Source organism: Phyllostomus discolor, chromosome 2 (genome assembly GCF_004126475.2).
Source record: "Phyllostomus discolor isolate MPI-MPIP mPhyDis1 chromosome 2, mPhyDis1.pri.v3, whole genome shotgun sequence".
Taxonomy (NCBI): Eukaryota; Metazoa; Chordata; class Mammalia; order Chiroptera; family Phyllostomidae; genus Phyllostomus; species Phyllostomus discolor.
The window spans coordinates 200,745,854-200,773,799 of NC_040904.2; the positions used below are offsets into that span (position 1 = coordinate 200,745,854).

The window sequence follows — 27,946 nt, forward strand, 5'->3', positions numbered from 1 at the left end:
GGGTGAGATTAGGTCACATGATCACCCTCCCTTGAACCAATCATTGGCAAGCGAGATGAGACTCTCTTTAGACCCTCCCCCAGGGGGATAGAGGTGAGGGTGAGGTCCACCTCTGCTGAGTCACGTGGTTGAGCAGGGTTGGGATGACTCCCCAAATGAAATACAACCTGGTTGGGGTGAAGAACAGTGGAGAGATTCTGCGCAAGCACCACACAGTGTCCAATGCCCACAGTCTGTTCAGCACAAAGCACTTTTGCAATATTTATTGTAAAAGTAGAAAATAATCAACAGCCTCAGACTCCAAGTCCTGAAGGGAAGAGAGATTGCTGGGTCATCCAAGGAGTCCTGTTTTAAAAGCTCCTTTTGTTGTCCTTCATCTCCTGCACTTCTGTTCTTCTGTGTGAGATGACTCTTCGTCTAGTGTCACCTTTGTGGGGGGATTTCACTCCAGGAAATAGCGCACTCGTGGAGTTCCTGTAGGAGCCCATGTCCTGCCCAAAGCAGAGGGTGCCAAAAAATTGCCAGAAACAAAAAACTGATTCCTTCTGAGATCTATTTATTCATGAGACCCTTAGATAACTCCTTATTTTCTGGTAGTAAGCTCCCACTTTACCCATGTATGAGAGATTTGAAAACTTTATAGTTAGTGAACATCATTCTTAAGACAGCCTGCAATTTTGAGTGTTGCTTACACGTCTCTCTCCGTGATTTTGGGTCTGGCTCTCAAAGAGAGCTGAGCCCCGCTGCCCAGCAGGGGCAGGCTGGCGGGTGAGGGAGAAGGGGCAGGCCACCAGTGCGGCATTCCTGGAACTTGCCACTTGATACTCGGACTCCAGCTGTTCCTCTGGATGGTTGGTTGTCCTCGCAAAAGACGTTGACCTCATTGCTACTTTTAAATTTAGGCTGGTTCCCTCCCATGCCAACATCATTGTGCAGCTCTTCTCACAGCTCATGTGTATCAATAACATGGGTTAAAATATTTGCTAATTAATGAACACCATTTTGGAGTAAATGCAATAATTTCCTAAACTTAAAAAAAAAAGCTTGTTATGTGAACAATATCTTTTCAAAATTGAGTATGTGCTATAAATCAGCTATAATTTTATTTTAAAAAAGTGGTAAAACCTGAAATTGTGGCTAGTCCACAGTTCCTTGGGGCGGCTACACATGATGCTTCATGCTGTGCTCTGTTCCATATTAATGAATCCTCAGGAGCTCGGGAATATGAAAAGAGAGGAGGGATTTCAGTGCGTTTCTGAATAAAGCACCCAGGCAAGGGAAAACATGGCCCTGTAATTATTCTTCTTGTAAAAGAATTCTCTGGTGTAAACAGAAAGTAATGTGTTTTCACATTTCTAATAAAAACATAATGGGACATTGATTTAAAGGGAGCATTCTGGAATTTCACGTCTGTGACTCAGTACACTCTTAGCAGGTGTGGGAGATCCAAGAATACTGATCGCAAAAAATAAATTTGCATCAGAAGCTCAGTCCAGCGAACACGCTCAGCGCTAGTCCTGGGTCGGTAATGTTCGCCCCAGTCTCCCACTGTGGCCCTGGCTCCCTGCAGTGTGAACATTGAGAGTTTGTGTTCTCATTGAATATCTCCAGAGGCCCCGGAGCCCTCGCTCAAGAAAGACTGAGCTTTCTTGCATTCCAATTTTCTCGTTTCGCTGAATTCCAATTAGTCACCTTTTAGGAAGGTCACCTGCTAAGAAGGGTTCAAACAATCCAATCAGACTGTTCTAAAGTTTTCCTTTCCTTGGGCATTCTCGTCAGCCAGGATTCTTCAGTGAAAAGTTATTCAGAAAATTGTTCAGAAGTGGGGCCCGTTTCCCCACAAACTGCCCTTACTAGACTCTGAGCTCCTTAATGGAACCGACTGGGCCCCTAGCTCGTAGTATGTGCAAAGAAACGTACGTCCAATAAGTGGACAAGATCTGCCAAGTGTGATGATTGTAGGCTGCATATTTGTAAAGTAACATTTATCTTTATCTCGAGTGGTGTTTGATTTGACTTGCCGATAAAAAGCTCTATAGCATAAGGCTTCTATGGCTGCTCCTGACCTAATAATGTGTTTGTCTCTCTAGGTTATGACATTTCTGGGCCTGTTGCAATTGGGCTCACCCACTGGAAAAATCCTTATGCTCAAGGCCGACCTACCCTCCCGTCAGATCTGCCTCTCTTCATCTCCAAGGATGCAGGCATCCCCGTGTATCACCAGACCCTCACCCGCAAGACGGAGCTGGCCACGCCTTTGTCCTGCCCAGCGTCACTGTCCATCACTCCAGTGCCTTCTTACAGTAGCAGCAGCCAGGAAACCCTGAGTCAAGACACAACAGGTAGGACTAGCTGGCTTCCTGGTGGAGATTCAGGTCTCCGTCTATTTAAGGTTCACGCGTTCGCCTGCTGACCAAATTGCGTCTGTGTTTCTTCTTGTGTGGTGTCATAGGCTCCTGTAATTCCCCCCTACCCTCCCCCATATCAATAGCTTGGCTGCACCAGAAGGAAGTTTGGATGTGCTTGTAAATATTTGGCCTAAGCCTGTATTTGACCTGGTGCTGTTTGGTAAAATGACCATCTGGAAATCAACCCTGCGTCAGAATTCCAAGTTTTGTCGTGTGACTTTGTATTGGTTTGTTTAATTTTCTTTAATCCTCTATTTAATGACAAGGCATCTGTCTTGTACGAAACCCTTGAATTCAAAAAAGTCATTGAAAAATCATTTTGAATGCCTCAGTTACTACCAGTTCATGTTACTCCACCACCAATTTGACCTGTGCCGGGGGTCTGCGCATCGATGCCAGTGACGCCAGGTTGGGCCTGCTGAGTTTGGTGCAAGAACTAAGAATAGCTTTTACTTTGTAGAAATGATTGGTGTCTCAGTCTACTACAGCTGCTGTAATAAAATGCCACAGACTAGTAGTTTATAAACAACAGAAATTTATTTCTCATGCTGCTGGAGTTCAAGGTCAGGGGGCCCACATGGCTGGATGGATGAGGGCTCTCTCCTGGGGGTCAGACTTCCCACCGGGCCCCCACACAGCTGAAGGGGTAAGGGAGCTCTGTGGGGTCTCGTTTATAAGAACACCAGCCCCATGCATGAGGGCCTCACCTTTATGACCTAAGCATCTCCCAGGGGCCCTACTACCATCACATCCAGCATTAGGATTTCAACATGTGAATTTTGGGGGTGACACAAACGTGTAGTCCATACAGCGAAAAAAAATTAAGGAAGTAATGCTATTTTGAGACACATGAAAGTTTTATGAAATTCAGGTTTTAGTATTTGTATATAAATTTTTATTGCAACACAGCCACACTCATTCATATATGTATGTGTAGTCTATGGTCGCTTTCGGGTGACAACAGCAGAATTGAGTAATTGTGACAGAGACCATCTGTCCTGTAAACACTTAAATATTTACTCTCAGGCCCTTGGCAGAAAACGTCCGCTGACTGCTGATCTGTGTGATCCCTGGGAGGTGCAACTTAAGCAATCAAGGCAAGAAAGCTGCTTATAACATCTTGCCTTAAAATTTATAATTTACATTACACTTCAGATGAGTTACAGAAAGTTTTACCTATCTGTACAAGGATAGCCAGTTAATCGTATTCAGAATAAAAAGTCTGAGTTGGAGGTTTAAATGATGTAAAATCTATTCTGCCACGTTTTTCTCATGTAGCGATAGCACTTAGGGATATCGTTCAATCACCCAAATCCAACCTGAAATTCCTGTTCTGGAAGTAAGCTCAGCATTACAATGTCACTCAACAATTCACAGATGCTGCCACCTAGAGGTGAGACACTGGTGTTGCAGAAGTTTCAGATTATCGAAAGCGATCTCTAAAAACAGCAGATTGCAGATTCCACTTGAACTTGTTAACAGTGAAGATTCCTGGGCTCCACCCCAGGGGATGCTGTGTCCACAGAACAGAGTGAGCTTTAGCAGTCTGCATGCTCCAAGCTGTTCCTCTGGGGACTTGGATTTCTGAGGTTTCCATACTCACGTTGGGGGACACCCTCTCCAAAGTGTCTGTGGTTAAATGGCTAGGTGGAAATCTGAAAGATTGATATTGTAGAGCACTGGGGGACATATGCATGCCGTCAGCTCTGCCATGGCAAGACTGCCCACCTCTCTGGTTGTCTTCGTGGAAGATTAGTTTGAGAGTAGAAATATCATGATCGAGAATGGGAACATTTTTCCACATGTAAGTTTGAAATCTGCTGGGCTTTGTTATCATGAAGGAGAACTGCCTCTCCTTACTTTAAAAGCTTCATAAAATCTCAAGCTGAGAAAGTGCTGCCTTTGGCCCGGCTAGCTGGAAGGTTATGACATTTCTTGACAAAGAAGCGTGTGGAATGGCAGATTAGCATTTCACCACCTTCGCCATTGAGTTGGCTGTTTTCTTTGCATAGGGCCTGTAGTCTGACTTTTGGAAGAGGTTTCTATTTTTAACTTGTAGGTTTCCAAAAACAAGTGAAAAGCCCATAATTCCCTTCACTCCTTGGAACTTTCCATTGGTAATAAAATATTGAATTTCCCAAACAAGTGGCATTATTATTATTATTCATATACTTACAAAGTAAGCTGGAACATTTAAAGATGTATTACACAGGCATGTCATATTTTATTATAGAAAAACTAAGATGCTAATACAGCTTCTGTAAGTCTCAATTATGATTATATGTAGGTTAGTTACTACATTTATTTGATTTCTTATAGGAATTTATTGATCTCAATAGGTATTTTTGTGTGAAAGCTTCCAGTTTCATTTTTTCTTTTTGTTTTTTTTAAAGTTAATTTTATTCTCCATATATATTTCTGTCACTAGTTTGAAGAAAACTCTGTGCAAGTGTATCAGAGTGTCCTACAAATTCCAGACTTCGCTACACATATATCCCTTCATATTTCCAAGCTGTCTTTCTTCTGCATAAACTGCAGGTCTGATGTGGAGGAGCTGACAAGTTACAGACACAAAATAACTATATAATTATTTATGGATTGTTTGAATTTTCTTATGTTTAAGAATTTACCCAATGTTTTAGTCAGTATATAAGTTGCAGCAGGTTAAGTGGGAAAAACAGTGTCCAGTTTTGAGCTTGTTCAGTTCACCTACTCGTGCTCACCCATGCATCACCTGTGCATCACCCATGCATCACCCATGCATCACCTTGGCGTTACCCCTGCATCCAATACATACGAAGTTCTCACTCTATGTCAGGTGCTGTAATAAATCCCTGGAATGGAAAATCGAGTAAGGCAGCACCCCTGTCTAAGGTGGTCAGAGTCTACAGGAGGGGACAGATAAGTAAATCAAATATTTTAATTCAGTGGAATAAGTACTTAGATGATTCTTGTTAGATTGTCATACACACATTTTTGTTATTAAATTTTTAAATTACTAGTAAAATACTAATAACATAGTATTAAAATATGGTATTATAAAATTATAACAATAAAATATTTTAGTAAAATACGTCGAGTGCAAAATATATTACTAAATTATTTCTTCCAATTAAAAGAAGATAAATTTGAAAGAACCGTTGGGGGAAAGTTGGGAAACTCCCTCCATCTCAGATATTCCATGCATATTTGACGCAGTTTTCAATGACCAGGCTTTACAACTCACGTCACCAAGACACCACTGATGTTTTCGGCCACTCCCGCCGCCAGCTGATTCTCGGTCACTGCCTTTCACTGTACGCAGTTACTCGCTGCATCTGGTGACTCCAAAGCAGTACCTCCCCGCCTGACAAGCTTTAAAGACGTACTTACAGCTGCCTACCAGGCTTTTCAGGCTGCATGCATCCCATACCTTTCAAAACTTATGTTCCCCAAATGGAACTTTTTTTCTGGTTGCTTTAAAAGTTCAGTTTCTTATTGTTTAATGCTCTCACTGTCCATTCAGATTGCCAATCCAAAAACTGGTGTCCTTGTGCCTACCCCTCTGTGGGCCATCTTAGAAATGTCTCTATTTCAGAGCCTCCTTTCCATCCCTACCAATACTATCTCAGCTCAGGTTCTCATGAGCTCCACTTAGATGAGTGCAGTTGTCTTGTAACCAGCCTCCCTACATCTTAATTTCTTTCATGTCCACAGGGTTACCTTTCCCAAGTCTGTCTATCTCCCTCATTCCCTCCCTTCCTTCCCCTATGAGTCCTTTCTCCTTCTACCCACACCTCCTTGACCACTTCTGTCGCTTCTCCATTGCCAGAAGAATGCAGTGTAAACACTTCATTTGTGGTGCATGAGGGCCTGCCTCACTAGCTTTAAGTGCCTCTCTAACATCTCTCACCAACCTCTACAGATATAGCCACACAGTAGTTACAGTTAATTCTTCACTGTTCCCTAAAGATTGATGATTTGGCACATGCTGTGCCATCCACTTGGATGCTCTTCCTTATATCTCCTGTAAAGATTTCAAACCTAGCTAAGAGGTGACTTCCTCTATGAATTTTTTCCTTTTTCCCTTGGCATATTTAGTCATTCTTTCTGTTCTGTGGATAGGTACTATAGACATCTTGAATTCTGCTCTTACTATACTGCAACATAATATTCTTTTTATATGTCTGGTTAGTCTACTAGATGTACAGTTCTTGAATTGAGAATTAGTGTCTTAATTGTGTATTTGTCTGGTCAGTGTACAACCAAACATTAGAAAGTATGTTTTCTATGACCACTTACACTGCAGATTAGACATAGTTGAAGAGAGAATCAGGCATGGAAGGTACCTTTGTAGAAATTACCCCAAATGCACGTTAGAGAAATAGGAGCTAGAAAAATAAGGAGGAAGAGATTGAAATATAGAAGACAAATTGAGAAATTCCAACATACATTGGTTAGAAATGCTGCTCTGGATTAGAAAATAGAGAGAGAGGGGTGGTGGGGAGAGAGAACCAAAGAAAAGGGCCAATGTCGGAGAATTTTCCAGAACTGAAGAGAAATGCAAATCCTTTGATTCATGAAACAATGAAGAAGAAATAAAAATAAATCCACATGCAAACATATTATGGTGAGTAAGCAAAAAATAAAGGGAAAAAAAATCTTAGAAACAACCTAAGGGGCAAAGATTGCCTGCAAATGGGAAACAAACTGAGGCTGAACTTTCCAGTAGGAATGATGAACGCCCAGAGACAGAGCCTTGCTCTCCTCCGTGCACTGGAGGGAAGGCAGTCAGTGCAGAATTCCAGGTCCAGCTCCATGATCACCGAAGAGCGAGGTCAGCATACGAATATTTTTGGAAAAAGACTGGGAGCGTTTACCCAGTGCACATCTACTTAGAAGTGATCAAGAAGCCTATTTTAGAAAAGGAGCCTATTTTAGAAAAGTAGGAACTGGAACTAGAAGACAGGACTAAGATGAAGAAGATGAGAGAAACTATATTTATGTATTTAATTCAAAAAGGTCCCTCTGGAAGAATTGTTTTCAACCAGAAACGATTTAGTTGCTCCGGGAACATCTGACAATGGCTGGAGATATTTTTGGTTGTTACAACTGGGCAGGGAGTATTACAGGCATCTACTGGGTAGAGGCCAGAAATGCAGTACATGTGACCCGATGCCTAACTCATTGTCCCATTCATCATTAGTTCTCAGTGCTGCTGCTTCCTTTTGCATTTCTCTTCCTGTGTGCTGTACCTTGACCTTGCAATGGACCCTGCCTTTATGGCATTCCCAGGGCTCTGCTCTCTCCCCTGGGACTGTCCTTGAAAAAGCATGTCCTTAGCACTTTTGACTTTCCCTTTCTCATGTTTCTCCAGTCCTTTAACTCACCCTATGTTGTATCTCACACTGTACCTAGGGTTTTCTCTTTCAAACTTATAGCAGTTTCTCAGCCTTGGCACTCTTACCATTTTAGGCTGAGTCATTTTTTGCCATGGGGGCTCTCCTGTGCCCTGTAGCATCTCTAAGTCTCTACCCAACTGGATGCCAGCTGTGAGAAGCAAAAACATCCCCAGACACTGCCAGATGTCCAGGGGTGGGGGGATCACCCCCAGCTGAGGGCCACTGATTAACACCAATCAGGCGTGGTCCTGTTCTCTGGAGCTCTGTTTGGTGGGGGTGATCTGGTAGTCTCATCATTGAGAATGGGTTCGTGGGTTATAATGAGTTTTACCCAATATTTAACAAGGGCCATTTGCAAACAATACCTCAATCAAAATCCCAGAGTGAATTTCTCTCCTAAGAGGGAGGTTTTTCTCCCTGAGGATACAGGTGACACCTTCGCTACTTGCCCACCAGCCCCCAGTGTACAGTCCTCTGAAATTCTGTTGTAAATCACAGCTGCTTTATTTGTGTTCAAGGCCAGTGGCAATCTCCCTGCATCTCCCCACACACAGGAATAAGTGAGAACCCATCCCTTTTGCCTTTTGCCCTCCTTTCCCAGTTTCCTGTGTCTCACCTCTTCCCCGCCGCAGTGGTCTCCTGGTAGAATCAAGTTTGAGAAGGAGAACCTTAATGAATTCCAAACATTCCTTATGGATTGTAAACATTTGTTCCCCATTTGTGAAAGGGAAGGGAGATGTGAAATGACCGTTCTCCATTCCAGATCGGTGGTCATTTCCCGAGAATCTGGGTTTTACCCATGTGCTGATAGTCTGAGCACAGCACTGTGTCTTGTCACGGGATGGAGTATGTTCGCTGACCTTTCCTAGGGACTCCGTTGGCCTTGCTGGCGCTTCTGTATGTACGAGCTCTGAAAATCTGAGATAGGATGCACTGTGGGGATGCTATCAATTTGCCTGAGGTGTCGAGTACCTAGAAGGGGTACCCATTTAATAGCACACATTGCTTTCAACAAATTGTGATCAGGTACATTCAGAATTCATGCTGAAGGGAACACGGAGGTTTTAAATTTCAAAGGGAGGGCGCCACAAAAAGGGACCCTGCAACTTGAGCTACGGATGCGAGCAGGAGATGAGAACAGTCTGACCCAGCTGGGAGATGGCGTGCCCCGTTTGAGTAATGCTCCGAGATGCTCACAGACCTGCCCCCACTGGTGTACCATGTTCCCGGTCAGCCTAAAGCTGAAAAGCAGGACACGTGTGAATTAGACAGTTTCTAAACCATTCTATTTAGAGTGGGTTTCTTGTAGACAACATAAACCATTCTATTTAGAGTGGGTTTATTGATGGGGTTAAACCATTTGCCCCATCGTGGTTAGTGCTATAGTGGGGTTGATCTCTGCCATGTTTGTAACAGCTTTCTATGCATTGCATTTGTTTGCTCTTTGCTTTTTCCTCCTCCTTTTTCTCTTCCTTCTGTGGTTTTCATTGAACATTTTATGTTATTTTTTTTTAAAAAAATGGAATGGATATCTGCCCACTTCTCCCTCTGCTTTTTGTCAAAATATTCTTGAAACAGTATCTCATTTTCAATCTTGGAATACATTTCCTAAGGTTTATATGGTGGTTAACCTACTTAATATAGGAAGGCATAACAAGTGAACCACTTGTCCTGGCACTTTGGAAGGTGATTTGTGGTTTTCTGGAATGCTGACTGCGTAGGAGACATCACAGTAGAAGGGCAGGCTTTTGAGTAGAGGTTGGTCAGGTGAGGGACTGGGGTTCCAAGCAGCGGGACGGTGTGCAAAGGCTGACTGATTCCAGAGCAGGTGGGGGTAAGTGTGCTTTTCACACTCAAGGTCAAACACTGAATGCGTTATCCATAGAGATATCATTGCATAGGATGGTTGGGTTCTCTGGGGCTATTACTCTGGTATTCCATTTATTTTTGGCATTCCACGACTAACTGACGTTTGCAAGCAGGCCCAGAATCTTAACCACCTTGCTATGCCACTTCTCTGAGAAAATCTGACTTTAGTTGGGGATCACTTTAGAACTAAGAAGATCATTGGGGATGTTCACTCGATGAGAGAAATGGCTAAGATAAGTAAGTCACTGAACTTTATTCAAGTTTCCTGTTTTCCTCTTCTTCTAAATTTGGCTATATTGTCTTTTTCAGAATTCAAGGCTCTGCCCCATTTCATCCTGATTCTAGTACAGCTCGGTTCATTTCTTCTTCATGTGTTGTGGTTATTTAGTTTGGAACATTGAAAACAGTGAATGCAGGAATGATTGATGGCACATGAGGACAAAGTCAATTAAATGATGCAGTATGAAGTTCCTTGAGGATTTCTGATATAAGAAACAGAAAAACATGATTTAAAGGTATATTAAATCTGGTTTGCAAGAATGATATATTTGAGAATCACAAGGCATAACAATGCTCCAATTAAGTCATCCATTTACCTGGTCACCTAAACTCTTGCTATTCAAAGTGTAGTCCTCAAGAGATAACAGGGTCTGAACTGGGATTGAGCAAGACAGTCCCAAAGGGATGTTTTGGGGATAGCTTCGGTAGGACTTGATGATTAATGGATGTGGTATGTGAGTGAGTGGGTATCCCAAGTATCTCCAAGGTGAAATATGATACTGAACCTTTGTAGTTTAGATCCATGCTTCTCAAACTTTATTATATTTTATTATATCATTTTATTAGTTTTTTAATCTTTATTATATTTTTTCCATTACCTTTTAGTCCTCTTATACCCCGCTTCCTCTGGCAATCACCACGCTGTTGTCCACGAGTCCTTTTTCCTTTTTGCTCAAACCCTCCACCCCCTAGCCTTGCCCCCACCTCCAACCACCACTAGCTGTCAGTCTGCTCTCCATCTATGAGTCTGTCTCTGTTTTCCTTGTTAGTTCATTTGTTCATTAGATGCCACATGTGAGTGAAATCATATGATATTTGTCTTTCTCTGGCTGGCTTATTTCACCTGGCATAATGTTCTCCAGGTCCATCTATACTGTCACAAAAGGTAAAATTTTCTTCTTTTTTACAGCCAAGTATCATTCTATTTTGTAAATGTCTCATCATTGTTTCATCCACTCATCTGTTTTATTTTTATAAAGGGAAGTGCAGAGAGAGTGAGGACAGTGGTAGCAGCAAGTAAAGAACCTCTGGTAGGAAGGAAAGAGGAGCACGAGACATTAAAATACACCCAGTGCAGCCGAAAGGGAGTGAATGAGGTGAGGTGGGACTGGTGCGGGGGCCTGAGGATCCTGAGCCCACTGTGGATTCTTGGCTTCACTCAGAAAAGAATGCAAACGTGAGCCAGCATAGAGTTGAAAGTGGAAGGGAAAGTGAATTTCTTAGTGCAGCAGTGAGACAGAGAATGGGCCATGGCCCAGAGAGAGCACCCCCCGCCTTTAGTGGAATTTGCTTCCTTTGTTGAGGTTCATGTAATTCTGAACCAGAGCTTCTCAGACTTTAATGTGAATACCAGTCCCCAGATCTTGTTCAACTGGAGCACCTCATTCAGTAGTGTGGTGGGGGGCAGGTAGGTGAAATTTTGCATTTTTAAAAAGTTCCCCATACCAAAGAATGTGTGGTTACCAACAGGCAGGTGGGATGAAGGGATCTTCTTAAAGACCCTTGCATTGCTGTTCTTTATCCAAACATGCTTCTGAGTTCCCAAAACACATGCCATAGAGACATGTGTTTTACCCCCAGTTGGAAGTGGAAGGGATCCTTATATTTTGTTATGGAAAAATTACTGACCTGTGAAGTATAAGGATTCTAACTTTTTCATATAGATTGTTTACGTACTAAAAATCAAATTAAGAATCCTAACAACCATGGTTATTGACTTTAGAGGGAGCTTCATTTTCTTAGTTTGGGTCCCTTTGGAAACATTCTGAATAGAACTGGACATGTAAGGAGTTTATTGGGAAGTGCGTGTGGGACCAGTGTGTCTGAATGCGCATGTGTATGGGGTGGGGGAAGGGGGAGATGGGAGGGAGAAGGAAGAAGGATTGGCCACATGGAGGATTTGGACTGTGATGATGCACAGAGGCCTCAGCTAATCATGTAGGGAAATCTGGAGCTGGAACAGCCCTTCAAAATTGTCCTACAGCTGGGGTCTTGCACCCTCCCCTCATTGCCTTCTGTGGGGGAGGGGTGTAACCTTGAGAAATTCCCTTTGAGGACTAGGCCCAGAGAGAGAGACTCAGCTGACAGCCATGAGTGCCAACACTCGCAGCAGCCGGGTGTCGGGGTTGGATGGCCGCCAGGCAGCGTCCACTACATCAGCTGATCGCGGTGAAGTGATTGGAAGGATCCATGAGCAGGTGAGTTGGAGAATGCAGTGGAGTTCTCAGGCCGCAGTGGGGTAGGTCTCTGTGGACTGGTGTCAGGATGGGGAGTTGATGGCAAGTTGTTTGTTCAGTAGTGTGCTGAGCTGAAGTAGGTTAGGACTTTGGAGATGCGGTTCATCAGAGTTCATCCAGTGGGTTTGTGGGCAGCAGCTGACTTGTAAATCACTGTGAGAGCCAAGACCAAGTAGAGGATCAGGGCTTGGAGCTCTGTGGAGAAGGAGGTCCAGCATCCGGGCAGGTTTTCTGAGCTCCCAGACTCGGGCTCAGCTTACAGTTCCGTCCAGCTGAGGGGAACGAAAGGGCTGAGGGACACCCTTCTGATCACCGTTCACCTGGTTATCTAGTTACAAGGGTCTGTGTTTGGAAAGCTTATATAGTCTCTTTTTCCAGAAAATAGGGAGACAACCGATTTATGGTTGTAAGTGAAGAATTGGGAGAGTTGGCTCCACTTTTTCCATGTGAGGCTGTGTGATTCGGGCTTATTTATTAGACAGCTGTCCATCCAGTGCCTACTATGTGTCAAGCACTGCAGAAGGTGCCGGGCACACGGGGGGGACCCAAACAGGGCTCCTTTCTTTACAGATTGGCAGTGGAGCAGGCTAGTGGATGAAACTGCTATTGAATAATCATACAAGAAAGGAAAATTCAGTCGGCTCCATGAAGGAAAAAACAGTATTTCAGCACAGGCATTGTTGGCCATGGGTGACCCTGCCACTGGCCAGGGACCAGGGTGGGACCAGCAGAGGTGGGTGCCTGGGGCTGGGATGCACCTCAGTTCCATGGCTGTGGCAGCTGGGGGGGGTGGGTGGGAGGGATGGAGCTAGTGCCCTGCAAGAGGGGGTGCAGTCAAGCCCCACTGGCCAGCGGAGGAGCCAGGGCTGTGGGCCCAGGGCTCCAGTATTGAGAACTCCAACATGCAGCATCAACTTGTCCCAGACAAACAAAAACACTATTAGCAATCAACAGTCACTATTTTTTTTATCCTCACCCAAGGATATTATTTCATTGCTTTTAGAGAGAGAAGAAGAGAGGGAGGGGGAGGGGGAAGAGAGGGAGAGAGAGAGAGAAACATCGATTGATTCCCTCCTGTATCTACTTCTACTGGGGATCGAACCTGAAACCTAGGTATGTGCCCTAACCAGGGATGGAACCCGCAACCTTTCAGTTTATGGGTCCTTACTCCAACCAACTGAACTGCACCGGCCAGGGCTATAGTCAGTAATATTGTAATAACTACATATGGTGCCAGGTGGGTACTGGAAATACCGGCGGAACACTTTTCAAAGTTATGACTGTCTGACCACTATGCTGTACACCTGCCACTAATACAAAATAATATACATATATTTTAAAAGATTTTATTTATTTATTTTTAGAGAGGGAAGGGAAGGAGAAAGAGAGAGAGAGAGAGAAACATCAACGTGCGGTTGCTGGGGGTCATGGCCTGCAACCCAGGCATGTACCCTGACTGGGAATTGAACCTGCGACACTTTGGTTCACAGCCTGTGCTCAATCCACTGAGCTACGCCAGCCAGGGCCACAAAATAATATTGAATGTAAATTGTAATTGAAAAGTAAAAGATAAATAGAAAAAGAAACACTATCAGTGAGTATATCCGGAGGGTATTTAATTTGGATTTTGGAAACAGGTGAAGACGCAGAGTGTGTCATGTGTTGAAAGATCTCAAGGATGTGTTGGAGCCGGTGAAGATTATGGTGAGAATGTGCAACAGGAGACCAAAGACCTGGTGTCTCTCCCCGGCTCTGCCACTTACTGTGTTGCCTTCCCATGGGGGACTTGACCTCTGCGAACCTCAATTTCTTCATCTGTCAAGTGGTGCTGTTATGAGACTCACAGGAGATGAAATAGACAAAGGTCTTTTTAAAATCCTGAAGTGTGAGTGAAGCTGCTGGTTCAACTCGTTACTCAGGCTCACCAAGTCCTTTACTCTTCTGTTTGTCTCCTCCTCGTTGCTCCTGGGTTGGCTTGGGTGCTGAGTTTGCCAAGGTGTGCAGTGGCATTCAGCTACCTTCTCTCAGTTTGTGGCTTTCAACTTTTTTTGACCATTACCTAAAGAAATAGTTTTACATTATGTCATCTATTTTATCAGTCTTCCCTCTCTCCCCAACACCTGACAAAATGTTTCAGGAAATGACACGTATCTTTATTATTTGTCATTACTAAAATAATATCGCATACTGCACAACCCCCCAAACTCAGTGCATGGTACTAAGCATTTACTAATGCATCTGGGAGTAGAGGGCTCTGCTGATCTTGGCTGGGCTCACTCAGTGTCTTGGAGTTGGCTGGCCATTGGCTGATCTAGGCTGTTCTCAGCTGGAGCAACTGGGGGGACTTGGCTCTGCTCCATAAATCTTTCATCCGCCAGTAAGCTAGCCATGGCATGTCTCATGCAAATGAAAGCTTTTCAAGCTTCTGTTGGGAACACATTAGGCAATATTCCATTGACCAAACCATGTCTCGTGACTGAGCTCAGAGTTAGGGATGGGACATAATATCTGTTAGTAGGAAGGCATTGCCAAGTTGCATGGCAAAAGGATGCGGAATTAGGGAAGGGTGAAGGGTTGGAGCCAATGACACAATTTTCCACTACCTATCTTACACACACATGGTCTCCTTGACTCAGAAGTGGCACTTTTACCAGTAGATTTTACAGCTGAGTCATTCAGTCTGCCCGAAAAGAGGTGTCATGCTGTTCTCGTACCCAGGTTAGTTTGACCTCCTTTTACCTAAACTTCCTAGTAAAAACCTCTTCTCTTAGTACAGATCATTTTAGGAAAGCAAATGTTTGTGCACTGAGTGGCCTGCCTGAATCCTAGATGTGGGCATGATTTAGATTAAACCACAACCCACACCATAGTTTTTACTCTCGTTTTTTCTGCTTCTTCCTAGGAAGATATTTATGCCATTGTGTTACGGAGTTTTGGATTTATGAAGGTAGATGTTTCAATGAGAGATTTTTAATGACTAAAGCTACAGTCTGTATCAAAATACTGGCTTATGTCCCTATTTTCCTCTAAGGCTTAGCTCTGAATTTCTTGTTCTCTATTGGACATCCCCTGCCTCAGGTTTCCACAAGCACCCGTCTCCCCACCTCCCCCACCGCCACCCTGGGTTCCCCGTTTCCTCAAACTGATCCCCTTCCATTCTCTGTGTCCAACAGGGAAGGGTCATCTTAAACCCCGCCCCCCGTACTTACAGCCATTGTCTATCAGTTTTCCCTTGTGAATAGAGGCTGACATCATTATTCAGCCTACGCTGAAGTTGTTCTTTGTTTATCAGACCAGGTTCTTTGATAAGCACTGGGGATGCGAGGGTGACTAGGACACAATGCCTTCTTTTTGGAGCTCAGTAGCTAACTCATTATAATGTGGAGCTATGAATAGTGTTTTCTTCGGTCCTCTCCTGTAACTGCTCATCAATTATTGCTCATTCTGCCTCAGAAATGTACTCTGAATCTGTCCTCTTCATTTTTGTGGTCACTTCCATGGATTAAAGCTTTCTTCTCTCTCATCTGGGCTGGGGCGGTAGCCTCCTGGGTGGCTTTCCTGCCTTCACTGGTTTCTCCATCTGTTCTCTCCTTCCCAGCCACATGTTCATTGTCTAAAATATCAACCCAACGCGCCCTTTCTTGGCTTAAGAACCATCAGTGGTTTTGGTAGTTTCACAATAAGTGGAACAAAGAATTACCATATAACCCAGCAACTTCACCCCAGGGCATACACACAGAAGACTGGATAACAGGTGTTCAGACAGACATGCACACCAACATTCATAGCAGCACCAGTCACAATAGTCAAAAGGAGGAAGCACCCATCAATGGATGAATGGATAAACAAAATGTGTATCTATGCAGTGGGCTGTTGTTCAGCCATTAAAAGGAATTAAGTACTGGTGTATGCTACAACATGGATGAATCTTGAAAACACTGTGTTAAGTGAAAGAAACCAAACACAGAGGGTCACAGATTGTACAATCCCATTTATATGAACTATTCAGAATAGACAAATCTGTAGAGACAGAAAGCAGGTTAGTGGTCGCCAGGGGCTAAGGGGAAAGGAGGAGGAATGATTGCTCTATGTTTACAGATTTTTTTTTTTTTTGAGTGATGAAGGATTCTGGAACTGGATAGTGGTATGGTTGCACAACATTACTGAATATACAGGGGTGGGCAAATGTAGGCTTACAGTTCATATGGAGTAAACTCTGTTTTGCATACTCACAACTGAAACCTACTTTTGCCAAACCTGTACTCATAGTAAATTTTTTTATGTGTATTTTAGCACACTAACATAAATGTAAAACAATCCATCAGTGGTCCTGTGGCTGACTATAATTTGAGTTCAAACATCATAGCATGGGGTTCAAGACCCTTATGGTCTGGCCCAACCTGTCTTGTTAGCTCTGTTGCCCCAGGCATCCTATGTTCCGGCTCTGCCTGGTGTACTGTGGTGTCAACCTGTCTTTGCTTATGCTGAACTGTCACCTGGGAGGGTCTGGTTCCTCATCCTCTTCTGCTTGATGAAATTTAAGATCCTGCTCAAATGCCATTCCTCTGTGAGGACTTTCCCATGCTCTTTCCTTTGTGTTCCCACAGCATCTTAAGCAGATAATTAACCACAGTGAGTCACAGCAAATGTGTATCTTTGCTGTGCTAAACGGTGAGTGTCCTGCCGGCAGGGAAATTGTGTGATCAGAATTCGGATCCCTGTGGCCTCGAAGAGCGTGTGATGCATGATGGTGATCAGTACTTACTGCATCGAATGGCTCGGTTGTTATGTATTCACTGTGTCCTTAAACTAATGCTGTATCTCGAATTCTTAATGTAAAACTCTTTGTAACAATCACTATACTTTGATTACAATCATCCTTGGTTATCTTCTTCTAATTACCATTAATTGACTTAACAGATTTCCTCCTAGTTTACTACCACCTGCTCAAGTCATATATTTGTTTTCTTCACAGTCTGAGCACTCACTCGACTCTCCTCTCCGTCGTGCTCCGGTTTGCTGGCACTGCAGCTCATGTGCTGTCAGCTCCCTTCCCCATACACAGTAGTCCTTTCAGATCTTAACCCTTAGCCATTTTCACTGTTCTAGGGAAGGGGCAAGTGGCCAAGGTCAACTCCTTTACTATTTTATCAGAGTATCATTGGTCTATTGCATGGTTTGCAAAGAGGGTCCTAGAGATAAAGCACTAGGACAAATGGGGCATTTTCTCCTACTTATCCTGAGTCAGGGCTTCGTACATCATTATTAATTACTATTACTGTTATTATTTTCTCAAGCATTAGATGTCACCTCCTTATTAAATAAGATGTAACCACAAAAATTTTAAAGTTATAGCTAAGTGACTTTTGGATGTTTGACGTTATCCATCTGTACTGCTAGCCTCCCCACCCCATTTTATTGAGATATAATCGGCATAAATAACTGTGTAAGTTTAAGGTATAGAACATAATGATTTATGTATATATTATAAAATGATTACCATAGTAAGTTTGGTTAATATCCATCGCCTCACATAGTTGCAGTTTTATTTTTTTGTGATGAGAACTTTTCAGATCTACTCTCTTAGCAACTTTCAACTACTTGATACAGTATTAACTATAGTCACCATGCTGTACGTTACATCCCTAGAATGTACTCATCTTATAACTGGGATTTTGTACCTTTTGATCATCTCCATCATTTTTCCCATCCCTCCCCTACCTCTGGCAACCACCAACCTGTTTTCTGTTTCTGTGAGTTCAGTTCTTAAACATTTTACTTCAGATCTATTGTATAGTCTTTGCCTCTCTCTGTCTTATTGCACTTAGCTTGTTGTCCTCAAGTTCCATCCATGTTGTTGCAAATGGCAGGATTCCCTTCTTTCTTATGGCCGATATTCCTGTGTGCGTGTATCACGTTTCTTTACCTGTGCATCTGTCGATGGACACTTCAGATGTTTCCATGTCTTCTTGGCTTTGATGATAATGCTGCAGTGAACATGGGAGTGTGGATCTCTCTTCAACTTAATCACTTTGTTTTGCTTTTTTTTTTTCAGATGTATACCCAGAAGTGGGATTGCTAGATCATATACTAGTTCTATTTGAAATTTTTTGAGAAATCTCCATACTGTTTTCCATAGTGGCTACACCAATTTATATTTCTACCAGCAGTGCATGGGGGTTCCCTTTTCTCCGCATCCCCACCAACACTTGTTAGGGCTTGTCTTGTTGCTAACAGCCATTCTAAAAGGTGCAAGGTGATGTCTCATTGTGCTTCTGACATGCATTTCCTTGATGATGAGCGATGTTGAGTATCTTCTCATGTGCCTGTTGGCCATTTGTATGTCTTTTATTTTTTTTTTAAGAAAAATATCTATTTAGTTTCTCTGCCTATTTTTAGTCTTTTTCTTTTGCAGTTGATTTGTGTAAGTTCTTTATATACTCTGGATATTAATGCCTTATCAGATGTGTGATTTGTAAATATTTTCTCCTATTCCCTAGGTTGCCTCTTCATTTTGTTGCTGGTTTCCTGTGGCTGTGCAGGAGCTTTTTAGTTTTCTGTGGTCCTGCTGGTTTATTTTTGCTTTTGCTGTCTTTGCTTTTGGTGTCAAACCCAAAATGTCATTGCTAAGACTGATGTCAAGGAACATACTCCCCTCTATATTTTTTTTCAAGAATTTTTATGGATTGTACTGCTAACCTTGCCTTCCAACATTTGAAAGCCTGCTAAAGAAAATGTTTTAAAGTTTTTCTCCTCATTTAATTTTAGAAGGCCAAGATTTCGGTATTATATGCTTTAAGGTATACTTTACTTTGGAGCCTTCCTACATAAAAAGCAGATTACGAAGATTCAGGATAAAACCAAAGGCGTCACTTTAATTCGTGCACAGAAACTGTCATTTAATTATGGGGTGAGCATTGACCAGGAAGCCCAGGACTTAACATGGGGCAGGAGAACAAGAAGGTAGACAAAGCCTTTTCCTATTCACCACACCCACGTTTGAGTTTAAAAAAATCTACCTTGCACCTTGAGGGAAAATTGTCCGTGTAAATTTTGTTGTGCTACTTATTGAGAGAGACTTTTATCCTTTGGCTGAAGCACAGAGTAGTAGCCTGAGAATCTGAGTTTTTGATTTGGTCTTATCATTTATTTGCTCTGAATGTATTGACATAAATAAAGTAGGGATGGTAATAATATCTGTATCTTTGTGTTTTATGGGGATTTAAGAAGCTGGTCAACTTAAAGCTCTGCAGCCACGACCCTGTTTTACTTGTAATTTGCATTCTGTATTTTTGCCTCAAATTGCCCACCTGACCTTTTCTGACTTCTTTCTAGACATTTCCATATAGATACCCCACAGTTACCTAAACTCATGTTAACCAAAACCCATCTTCTTGTACCAATTTCTTTTCTGCCCCTTCTGTTTTTTTTTTTTCCCTTGGTGAATGTACATGGTTGCTCAAGCCAGAAACCTAGACTGGTCCTTGACCTTTTTCTCCACCCTGCTCCCCACACCTGAGGGTGAGTCACTCATTCTCCTTCTTTCCACCCCACTCTCTGGGCCTTGGTTCACACCTCATCACTTTCGTCTGAGCCGTGATTTTGTCTTCCCTGAAGTCTCCATTCTCAGGAAGGCTGTCGGCTTACTGTCTTTATTAAGGTGCACGTCTGGTTGTGCCTCTTCCCTTTGGAGAGCTTTCAGTGGTTCCCAGTTGTCCAGAGAATGCAATTCAGTGTCTCAGCACTTCACGACTGCCCCCACCCTCCGCCCCCCGCCTGCCCCTTGTCAACCTCATCTCAGATTACTGCTGTGTACTCCCCTCTCCCTGGCTTAACTCCTGAGGTAGGTCTGATGGTGAGGGCCTTGAGTGGTGTGTCCTGCTTGCCAAGAACCTTGACCTTGTGCAGACTTTGCATTTGAGGAGGGTGAATTTCAGACTTGGAAGGAACCTTTGAAGGCCACGGAGTCCACTCACCTCATTAATTCCTGATGCATAGACGTCCGTTCCCTAACGCAGATTGCCAGCCGGCCTCGGTTTGTTCTGATTTCGAACGTGGGAACGGTACCAATTTTACACAAGTGTAGTACGGAGTCTGCAGTCACCATTAGATCCAACAACAACCACCATCCCACCTTTCTCTTACATTCCTTCTTTTTTTTTATGGTTTCTGAAGCAGTTTTTCCTTTTCTGGGTGTCTTCATCTGTCTATGCTTCTGACCCCTTTTGTGCTTTTTGCTGACCTAATTTAATCCATATATATTTATTCCTCATTCCTTCAAGGACTATGGATTCTAATATAACAGAAAAAAATAAAATCCATACTCAAGTATCTGGAAAGTATTGTGAGGGCAATGTCCTGAGTGAGAACATTGTGGGTGAGAAATTGAAGGGGCCTTGCAGCGGGCTCTTTCTCCGGCAGCCTGGAGCTCTTCTGCCCTGAAACGCTCCGACCGAGAATGACACTGTTCAGGGGAAGACTCTGGCCCTAGAGTCACCTGCCCTTGGTCCTGGCTCAGGCAGCATTCGAGTCAGGCTGACGTGCATTGAACTGTACTTGGATGTGGGTTGTACAGTGACAGCAGTGGCCTCAGCACGCGATGCCTGCTGTGGGACCAGTGTTGGAAAGCAGACGGGCCCCTTCCCTCTGCACCAGCTCCACTGGAATCCTCCTAAAGGCACTAAGTGCAAATGGAGTGAGGCCGTCTGGATCCAACAAGGAGCGAGATGCCAGTGTCCTGACTGGCTTCTCTGCAAAGAGCTGCTGGGGATGTGTCCCCAGGTCTGGAATTTGGTTCCTCACAGAAGACGTTTTATCTCATACATTTGGTGATTTTTTTAGCTGTATTTTTCCCATTACTATTTATCCCTCTTATGCACCCCTGCCCCCTGCAGTCACGACTGTTGTCCACGTCCATGCATCCTCTTTCCTTTTTGCTCAATCCCTCCACCCCCTAACTCCCCTGTTGCCCACTCAGAGCTGTCAGCCTCCTCTCTACTCTCTATGAGTCTCTCTACTTGGCTCGTTAGTTTAGTGTGTTCATTAGATTCCACGTATGAGTGCAGTCATTAATATTGACAGCTACCACTCATATCCCTCTACATAGTTCACAGTGTACATTCGCACTGGCCCCGAAAGCTAGTGTAGTGGTTTCCTAGGACTGCTGCAACAAATTGCCACAGACTCAGTGGCATAAAACAACAGCAATTTATTCTCTCTGAGTTCTGGAGGCTAGAATTTTGAAATCAAGATGTCAGCCGCACTGTGCTTCCTCCAGAAGCCCCAGGGAAGAATCCACCTGTTCCTCCTCCAGCCGCTGGTGCTCCTGGAGTTCTCTGTGCCAGCGTAACTCCAGCCCCTGCCTCCACACCTCAGTCTTCACACAGCCTTCAATGTGCATGTCCGCCTCCCCCTTTTCTGTCTCTTATAAGGAAATCTGAATTGACAGCCCATTCTAATCCAGGAAGAGCTTCTCTTGAGGTCCTTAGTTACATGTGCAAAGACCCTAACTCCGAATAAGGGCACGTTCTGAGTTTCCAGGTGGGCATATATTTTAGGGGGCATGATTCAGCCCACCACTGGTAGGTGTTAGAATGCTCATTGGAGGATGTGAAGACTGTGGAGAGTCTGTGTTCTGCTCCCGGACACACTGGAGCATGGACCTAAGCTCCAGTCTTTGGACATCACATCTCATTTGTTCCCACTGGCTTGTGCGGCTACACACAGATACTCTCTCTATATGGGTATCTGTGTGTGTTGCAGCATTGCTTTTATTTCATGTATTTATTTGGCACCTACTACACACATTGTGCAATGCATTGCGTACATCCTTTCAAATTAAGAACAGGCTAGATCGGAGCTTTCTTAACATGGCTGAGGCCAGAGTCGGGGGAGAGTGAGTGAGTGAGTGATGGTTTCTCTCTCTGGGCTCGGTCGCTGCTCTCTCCTTATCCCTCTCTGCCCCACGTCTTTAGGGCTGTCAGGAACGCCTGCACGTAGTCAAGCTGCCAGGGTTCTGGGCTCAGTGTAGCACCGCTGATGAGAACACAGCACACCCTCAACGTGGCTCCTTCCTTACTTTCCTGCACCAAAGAGGTGAAGCTTGAAAGGGAATGTCGATATAAACAACATTTCTCGTTTTCCTGCTTGCCTAGAAAGGCCAAGGGAAGCTGGCCAAGGTCAAGGTTGTGATGTGCCCACCTTCATCCATTTCCTCATGGAGCACACCAGCCTCCTAATGCTGTCCAGGGCCCCTTTGCTGGACCTGTCCTGCTGGGCCAGCTCCCATTCTGTCGACATTCTCCTTTTGCCCCATAGATAGACCTTCTGACCTCATGTGCCATTTTTTTCAAGGACTTTTTCTTTTATCTCTTTTTACTTAAACATTTTGTCATGAAGTAGACACACAAGCAGGCATAAAAATAGGAAAACGCACATGCCCACACTTACTAGAAGATGCCACATATTACACATATATTGGAAGCCCCCGTGTGACCTTCTTTCCCCACAGATGTAACTGTAACCGGAAAAGACACCGGTGTTCCGGCTGCCTGTCACTACCAAATCCAATAAGCAATGACAGTGATTGAATCTTTTATGGGTGCTTTATTCAGATGGCCGGCGATCGATCCGAGAAGATGGCAGGTTCATACCCTAACAAACCATCTTCTCTTCTCCCTCCTGGTCAGATCTTTTATAAGGGGGTGGGGGAGGACAAACAAGGTGCAGTGAGGGCTTTGAGATTCAGAAGTTGCAACATTCCTGTCCTGGGCAGTTAGCTGTTTCCAAGGGGAAGGGGTGGTCATCTGCTCTTCCTGGAACAAAGGTTTGGATGTCCCCAGGCGGTAATCCTCTATCAGTGCCCCAGGGGGTCGGCTGCTTTTCCTAGGAGTCAGGATGGGCCTTATCTATAGTTTCTGAAACAAAAGATTAATACACATTACTTGCTAGACTTACAGCTTTTTACCTTAAGCTAAAATTTTCCAAGCCTTGAGTCCTCTATCATAACTGCTGCTCTGAACTTGGGGTTACAGCCCCATACATTTTTTTTTTAACATGGTTGCTTCATTGTCGCCATCCCTAAGTGACACAAAAATCTCGATCCCAAGGGGATGCAGGGCTTTTTTAGGCTTTGGAGAAGGCCTTCTGGGGGAAAGAGATGGGGCTAATATTTATTGAGCACCTACTATGTGATGGTTCAATGTCAGCGGTTTTCCGTGCACTCGTTGACTGCAGCCTTCTGCATTTGGAGTCGTCCCCTTGTTTCATAGCCCTCAAAACAAAGAGTGAGGTGGTAACTGCCTGAAGTCAAACAGCTAATACCGATTTGCCTGCACCCCGTTGTTTCTCCTCGACTTGCAGCTCATCTCTCTCTTTCAATACAGGGTGGTGAGGAGGGTGCTGATTGGCTGTGGTCTGGCTGTGTGACTCTGAATGAGCTTCCCAACCTCTCTGGTCTCCCCTCATCTCTAAAGTGAAGAGTATTGAGTCAAGGTTTCTCTAAGTATCTCTAAGGTTTCTCCTGTTTTAAAGTTCTATGAATCTCTTAAAAATATACAGGTATAAATGCTTTCACGCTATGGAGTTTTATCTAAGGCCCTTTCCCTCCCGTCTCCCTCTCAGACATTCAGATGCACACTTTTCTGTCACTCTGAAGTTCCTTTTGCTACACACACAGCAGCTTGCTGAGCAAGGATGAGGGCTTGTTTATGTCATGAAGGGCCAGTTTCCAAGAGGTGAGGAATGTGAAATATTCAACCTGGCTCCTACATCCTCTCCTCCATTTCAGGTTTTTTCTGACTTACGAGATTCAGATTTTCACAGTGTAGGAGCAGTTTGGCCATAACCAGTAAAAAGGCTAAACAAACAGGCTAAGTCACACTGAGGGATAAGTACCCCCCAGGGCATTTGTTACCCCAGGTGAGCGTCCCCTTGCCCTGCTCTGCAGCAAGGTCCACATTGTCTGTCTTGTCACCCACAGTCACAGAGTGCTGCTCTGGCTGAGGCCTCCACCCACCCCCTGCTACCCCCCAGTCCTGCCTGCTGGTGTCCAGCGTGCACCACTCTCAGTTCACGTGGGATGGGCGTGTTATCACAGCCATGGAGGCTTGCGCGAACTGGCCTTTTATTCTACCGTGACTCACAACCCTGTTTCTTCCGTTCATTCATTAACCCACTCCTCATGTGTTGAGCACATGCCGGGCTTGGTGCGGCGTCCTGACATCCGAGAGGAATACACGCTCCTCCACTTGGCAAGTTTGTTTTCTGAATTCCACACAGAAAGCCTAGTACACTTGGTTCCCAAATCAAAGACCTCCTGTGATGCATCTGAAGGAGAGGCAGCGAGGATTGGGGCCATATTTGGTTAGGAGAGGCCTCTGCAGAGACATAGCACATTCAGCTGCAGGCTGCTGTGAAGCTGTGGAAAACCTCCTGACACCCGTGGGTGGCTGGGGTAATTCCCAGATGATCATTTTTGTTGCCGTGCTTCCTCAGGGCATCATTCAATCACACATGTGCTCCGGAAGGAATAGCGCTGATTATGTAGAAAGTGAAAACTGATGGTACTGGTCACACTGTCATTGAGGATGACAAGAAGTGAGTCCATCAGCCGGTGCTGGTGGTAGGTGAGTTCGTGGCGCTGCTGGCTCGATTATGCTGTCGTCATGGCTATCAGGGTTTGTGAGGAGAAAGTGTTCCACCTGAGAAGGACAGAGCTTCAAGTGAGTAAAAATGTCAAATTGCTTTATTTAAGACATATATCAAAAGGGAATAAAAGTTACATAAAACCTTGAGTTTTTTTAAAACTGGGAGGAATGAAACACTTTACTGATGTCCTGGGGGAGTAGCAAAGCAAGCCTCTTGTGGAGAAGGGCTGTTTGAGAGTCTGGGTTTTGAGACGGGCTCTAAGTCATTAGGTCCCAGCTCTGCAGCTGATTTGCCAGGGAATTGCAGACAAATCTAAGTTGCCGTCTGATAATGCCCCCCTTGGATTGTACATAAGCTGCCTGCAAGCACCAAGTTTATGCTGAAAGAGTAAGTATAATTAATGTAATGAAGTATTAATAAGCAACAGTGGGAGATAGTCAAGCTATGATGTGAGGAATGCCAAAGTGCACTGTAGCGATGAAAAATATGAATCTTAGTAAAGTGCTCATCTAAGAATCTTTCTCCTCTCTACCTTCAGGAAACAAGGCCAGCAACAGTGTCTAGGGAGGGACCATAGACAAGTGCTCAGTACTTGGCAACACGTGCATTTCTTAGAGTGGGTGAAATGAAGGTGGTGCAGGTGACAAATTCTTTGAAGCCCGTGGAAAAAGTTAAGACTCTGACCTTGCACCTTTTGCATTTATTTCTGTCTTCATTCCATTGCATTTTAATTTATATGCTTATGTATCCAGGTCTCTCGGGTCTCTGAGTGCCCCCAGGTCAGGAACTTTGTCTTATTTCTGTATTTTCAGTGTGTTGTTAGCCCAGGGCCTGTGCACTATAGGCCCTCAATGCACTCATTGAATGGAATTGCTTTATTTGGTTTGTTGTAGCTTTGAGTTGTAAATGGCATACTATCATGCTAATGTTTTTTTAAATAATATTTTTGAATGACAGAAGATACTTTATTTTTCTGTAACTTGAAATGCTACAATTTCCTCCTATTTTCAAATTTCTCCACAGTGAGTTCACAATACACTCAGCCATTCCTAAGAGAGTGGGAGTAGCATTAATTTTAGTAGCGCATTCTGTTTTTATAAAATCTTAAAGACTTTGACTCCCTTAAATCTGAGTAATTAACAGATATCAAAAATGTCGTGTCACGAATCTCTGTGCCTGCGACAGCCTCTAATGTGTGAAAAAACATCTGTTTGGGTAGCTATTTATGATGTGCCAAATAGCTTCTCTGAAACCAAAAAAAAAAAACAACCCCAAAACGATTAAAATACAAAGACAAAGAAATCTATTCACACAGTCATTTTTAACCTGCAAAAATCTACACTTTTTCACCGACAGACTTCTGAAGTCAATTTTTTAGGGGTGGCATTCATTACATTAAAAAATTGTGCACCCTTATCAATCTCACTCCCCTCATCAAGGGCGCAAGGACAGCCTTGCTTTGGGAGAGGATATGCACTTGTACGCGCTCGCGATTTTAATACAAAGCCAAGATGCTAGGGATCTAGCAGGCTCCTGCAGTTGATCTGACCTCCTCATAAATAATGCAGAGAGATTAGTAGAATATTCATGAAGATAAAAATGTAATTGTTGCTTTGGTGCTATGATCTAACAATGAGAGTTTATGGTGCGGTCCTCTCCCTGGAGTGAAAGGCCACCTTGGTTTCATTCTCACCTCTGCCCGCACCAGCTGTTGGCCACCGGCAACTCCTTAGCATCTCCGAGCCTAGTTTCTCTGTTTGTGCTATGAGGCTTTTAGAAGTTTGCATACAGTGTTGTTGTGGTGCTTAAATGAAGGTGGAAAGTCTTGACATGAAGTGTGAAGGGGTATACGAATATGAAGAATTATGATTATAGAAGGGAAGGCCATCTGTATTGTGCATTACTCCTAGGAAATCCTTGTCAGTTCTTTGGACATAATTAAGTACAGATTCATTTTACAATAATACACTTTCACTCCCATGTCTGGTATGACCTCTTTGCTTTCCACCCCGTTGTTCTATGTTAGGGCTCCCTGAAGTCACCTGGACTTAAATGCTTATCGTGAAAGCTGTCTCTTGTGGAGGCTCAGGAGCCAGAGGCAGAATTGCAAGTTGGTTGTAAGATATTGGCTTAACACCTATTTCCAGGAATGAAATGAATTTAGAATTTTATCGAGTACTGTTTGATGTAATTCCATATAATTTTTTCTCACCCAAATTATCTAAACTTTCAGGACATAGCATTTGCAAGTTTCAGGTAACTCAGCTTAGGGATTGTTTATTATGTAGGTAGTGATAACAACATGTTGTGTTACTTTTAGAATTTATACAATGTTTGTCTCTCTGGATTTAATGATGATTATATATTATGTCATGTTTCTTGTTTTTGCTTTGGTTACTGGGAAACTCAAGCTCTACCTTTATCTACTTATTTAATCCTTACCCAAGTAAATGTTTGTTGATTTTAGGGAGAGAGGAAGGGAGAGGGAGGGAAAGAGGGAATGGAGAGTGAGAGAGAGGGGTGGGGGGTAGAGAGAGAGAGAGAGAGAGAAACATCAATGTGAGAGAGAAAACATTGATCAGTTGCCGCCTGTATGCTCCCTGACCGGGAATCGAACCCACGACTTTTTGGTGTATGGGACAATGCTCCCACCAACTGACCCACCTGGTTCAGCTCAAGCTCTACTTGTAATTACACCGAGTATTTTAGCCAATGTCAGTGGTATTTAAGAGGGCGCTCTTTAGACTACTATTGTCAGAAGCACCTGGAGTGCTGTTCATATGGACTCTGGACCTCACCCCAGATCTACTGGTGTAGATTTCTTGGGTCCTGGGTCTGCAAATCTGCTTTTCAGGCAGAACACAGGTTTTTCTTAGGCACACTAGAGTTTTAATATTACTGGCTTACGGTTTCAGATTCCTGCTTCCTCTTCCCATAACATGAGTTTTGATTTTATATTTTCATGTTGAAATCCCTATTATGTAATAATCACCCATACATAGCCCTCTTAGAGGTAGACAGGGCAAACTAACTAAAAACATAAGTGTTCATTTGGAAAAGATAATAAAAAACCAAGGCAGAGTCAGAATACAGAAAGTATTTTCTGCCAGTTGCCTTGAATTCT

General features: G+C 43.7%; 1 protein-coding gene across 5 annotated transcripts in view; it reads left to right on the forward strand.

Moving 5' to 3' along the window:
* Nucleotides 1-27,946, forward strand: part of ANO4 (anoctamin 4) — a 341,656-nt gene that overhangs the window by 17,734 nt on the left and 295,976 nt on the right. For all 5 annotated transcript variants that reach the window (XM_036019465.1, XM_036019462.1, XM_036019463.1 and 2 more), the window contains exon 3: nt 2,091-2,342. In XM_036019465.1, coding sequence (XP_035875358.1) covers nt 2,091-2,342 — 252 coding nt within the window. The remainder of the gene's footprint in view (nt 1-2,090; nt 2,343-27,946) is intronic.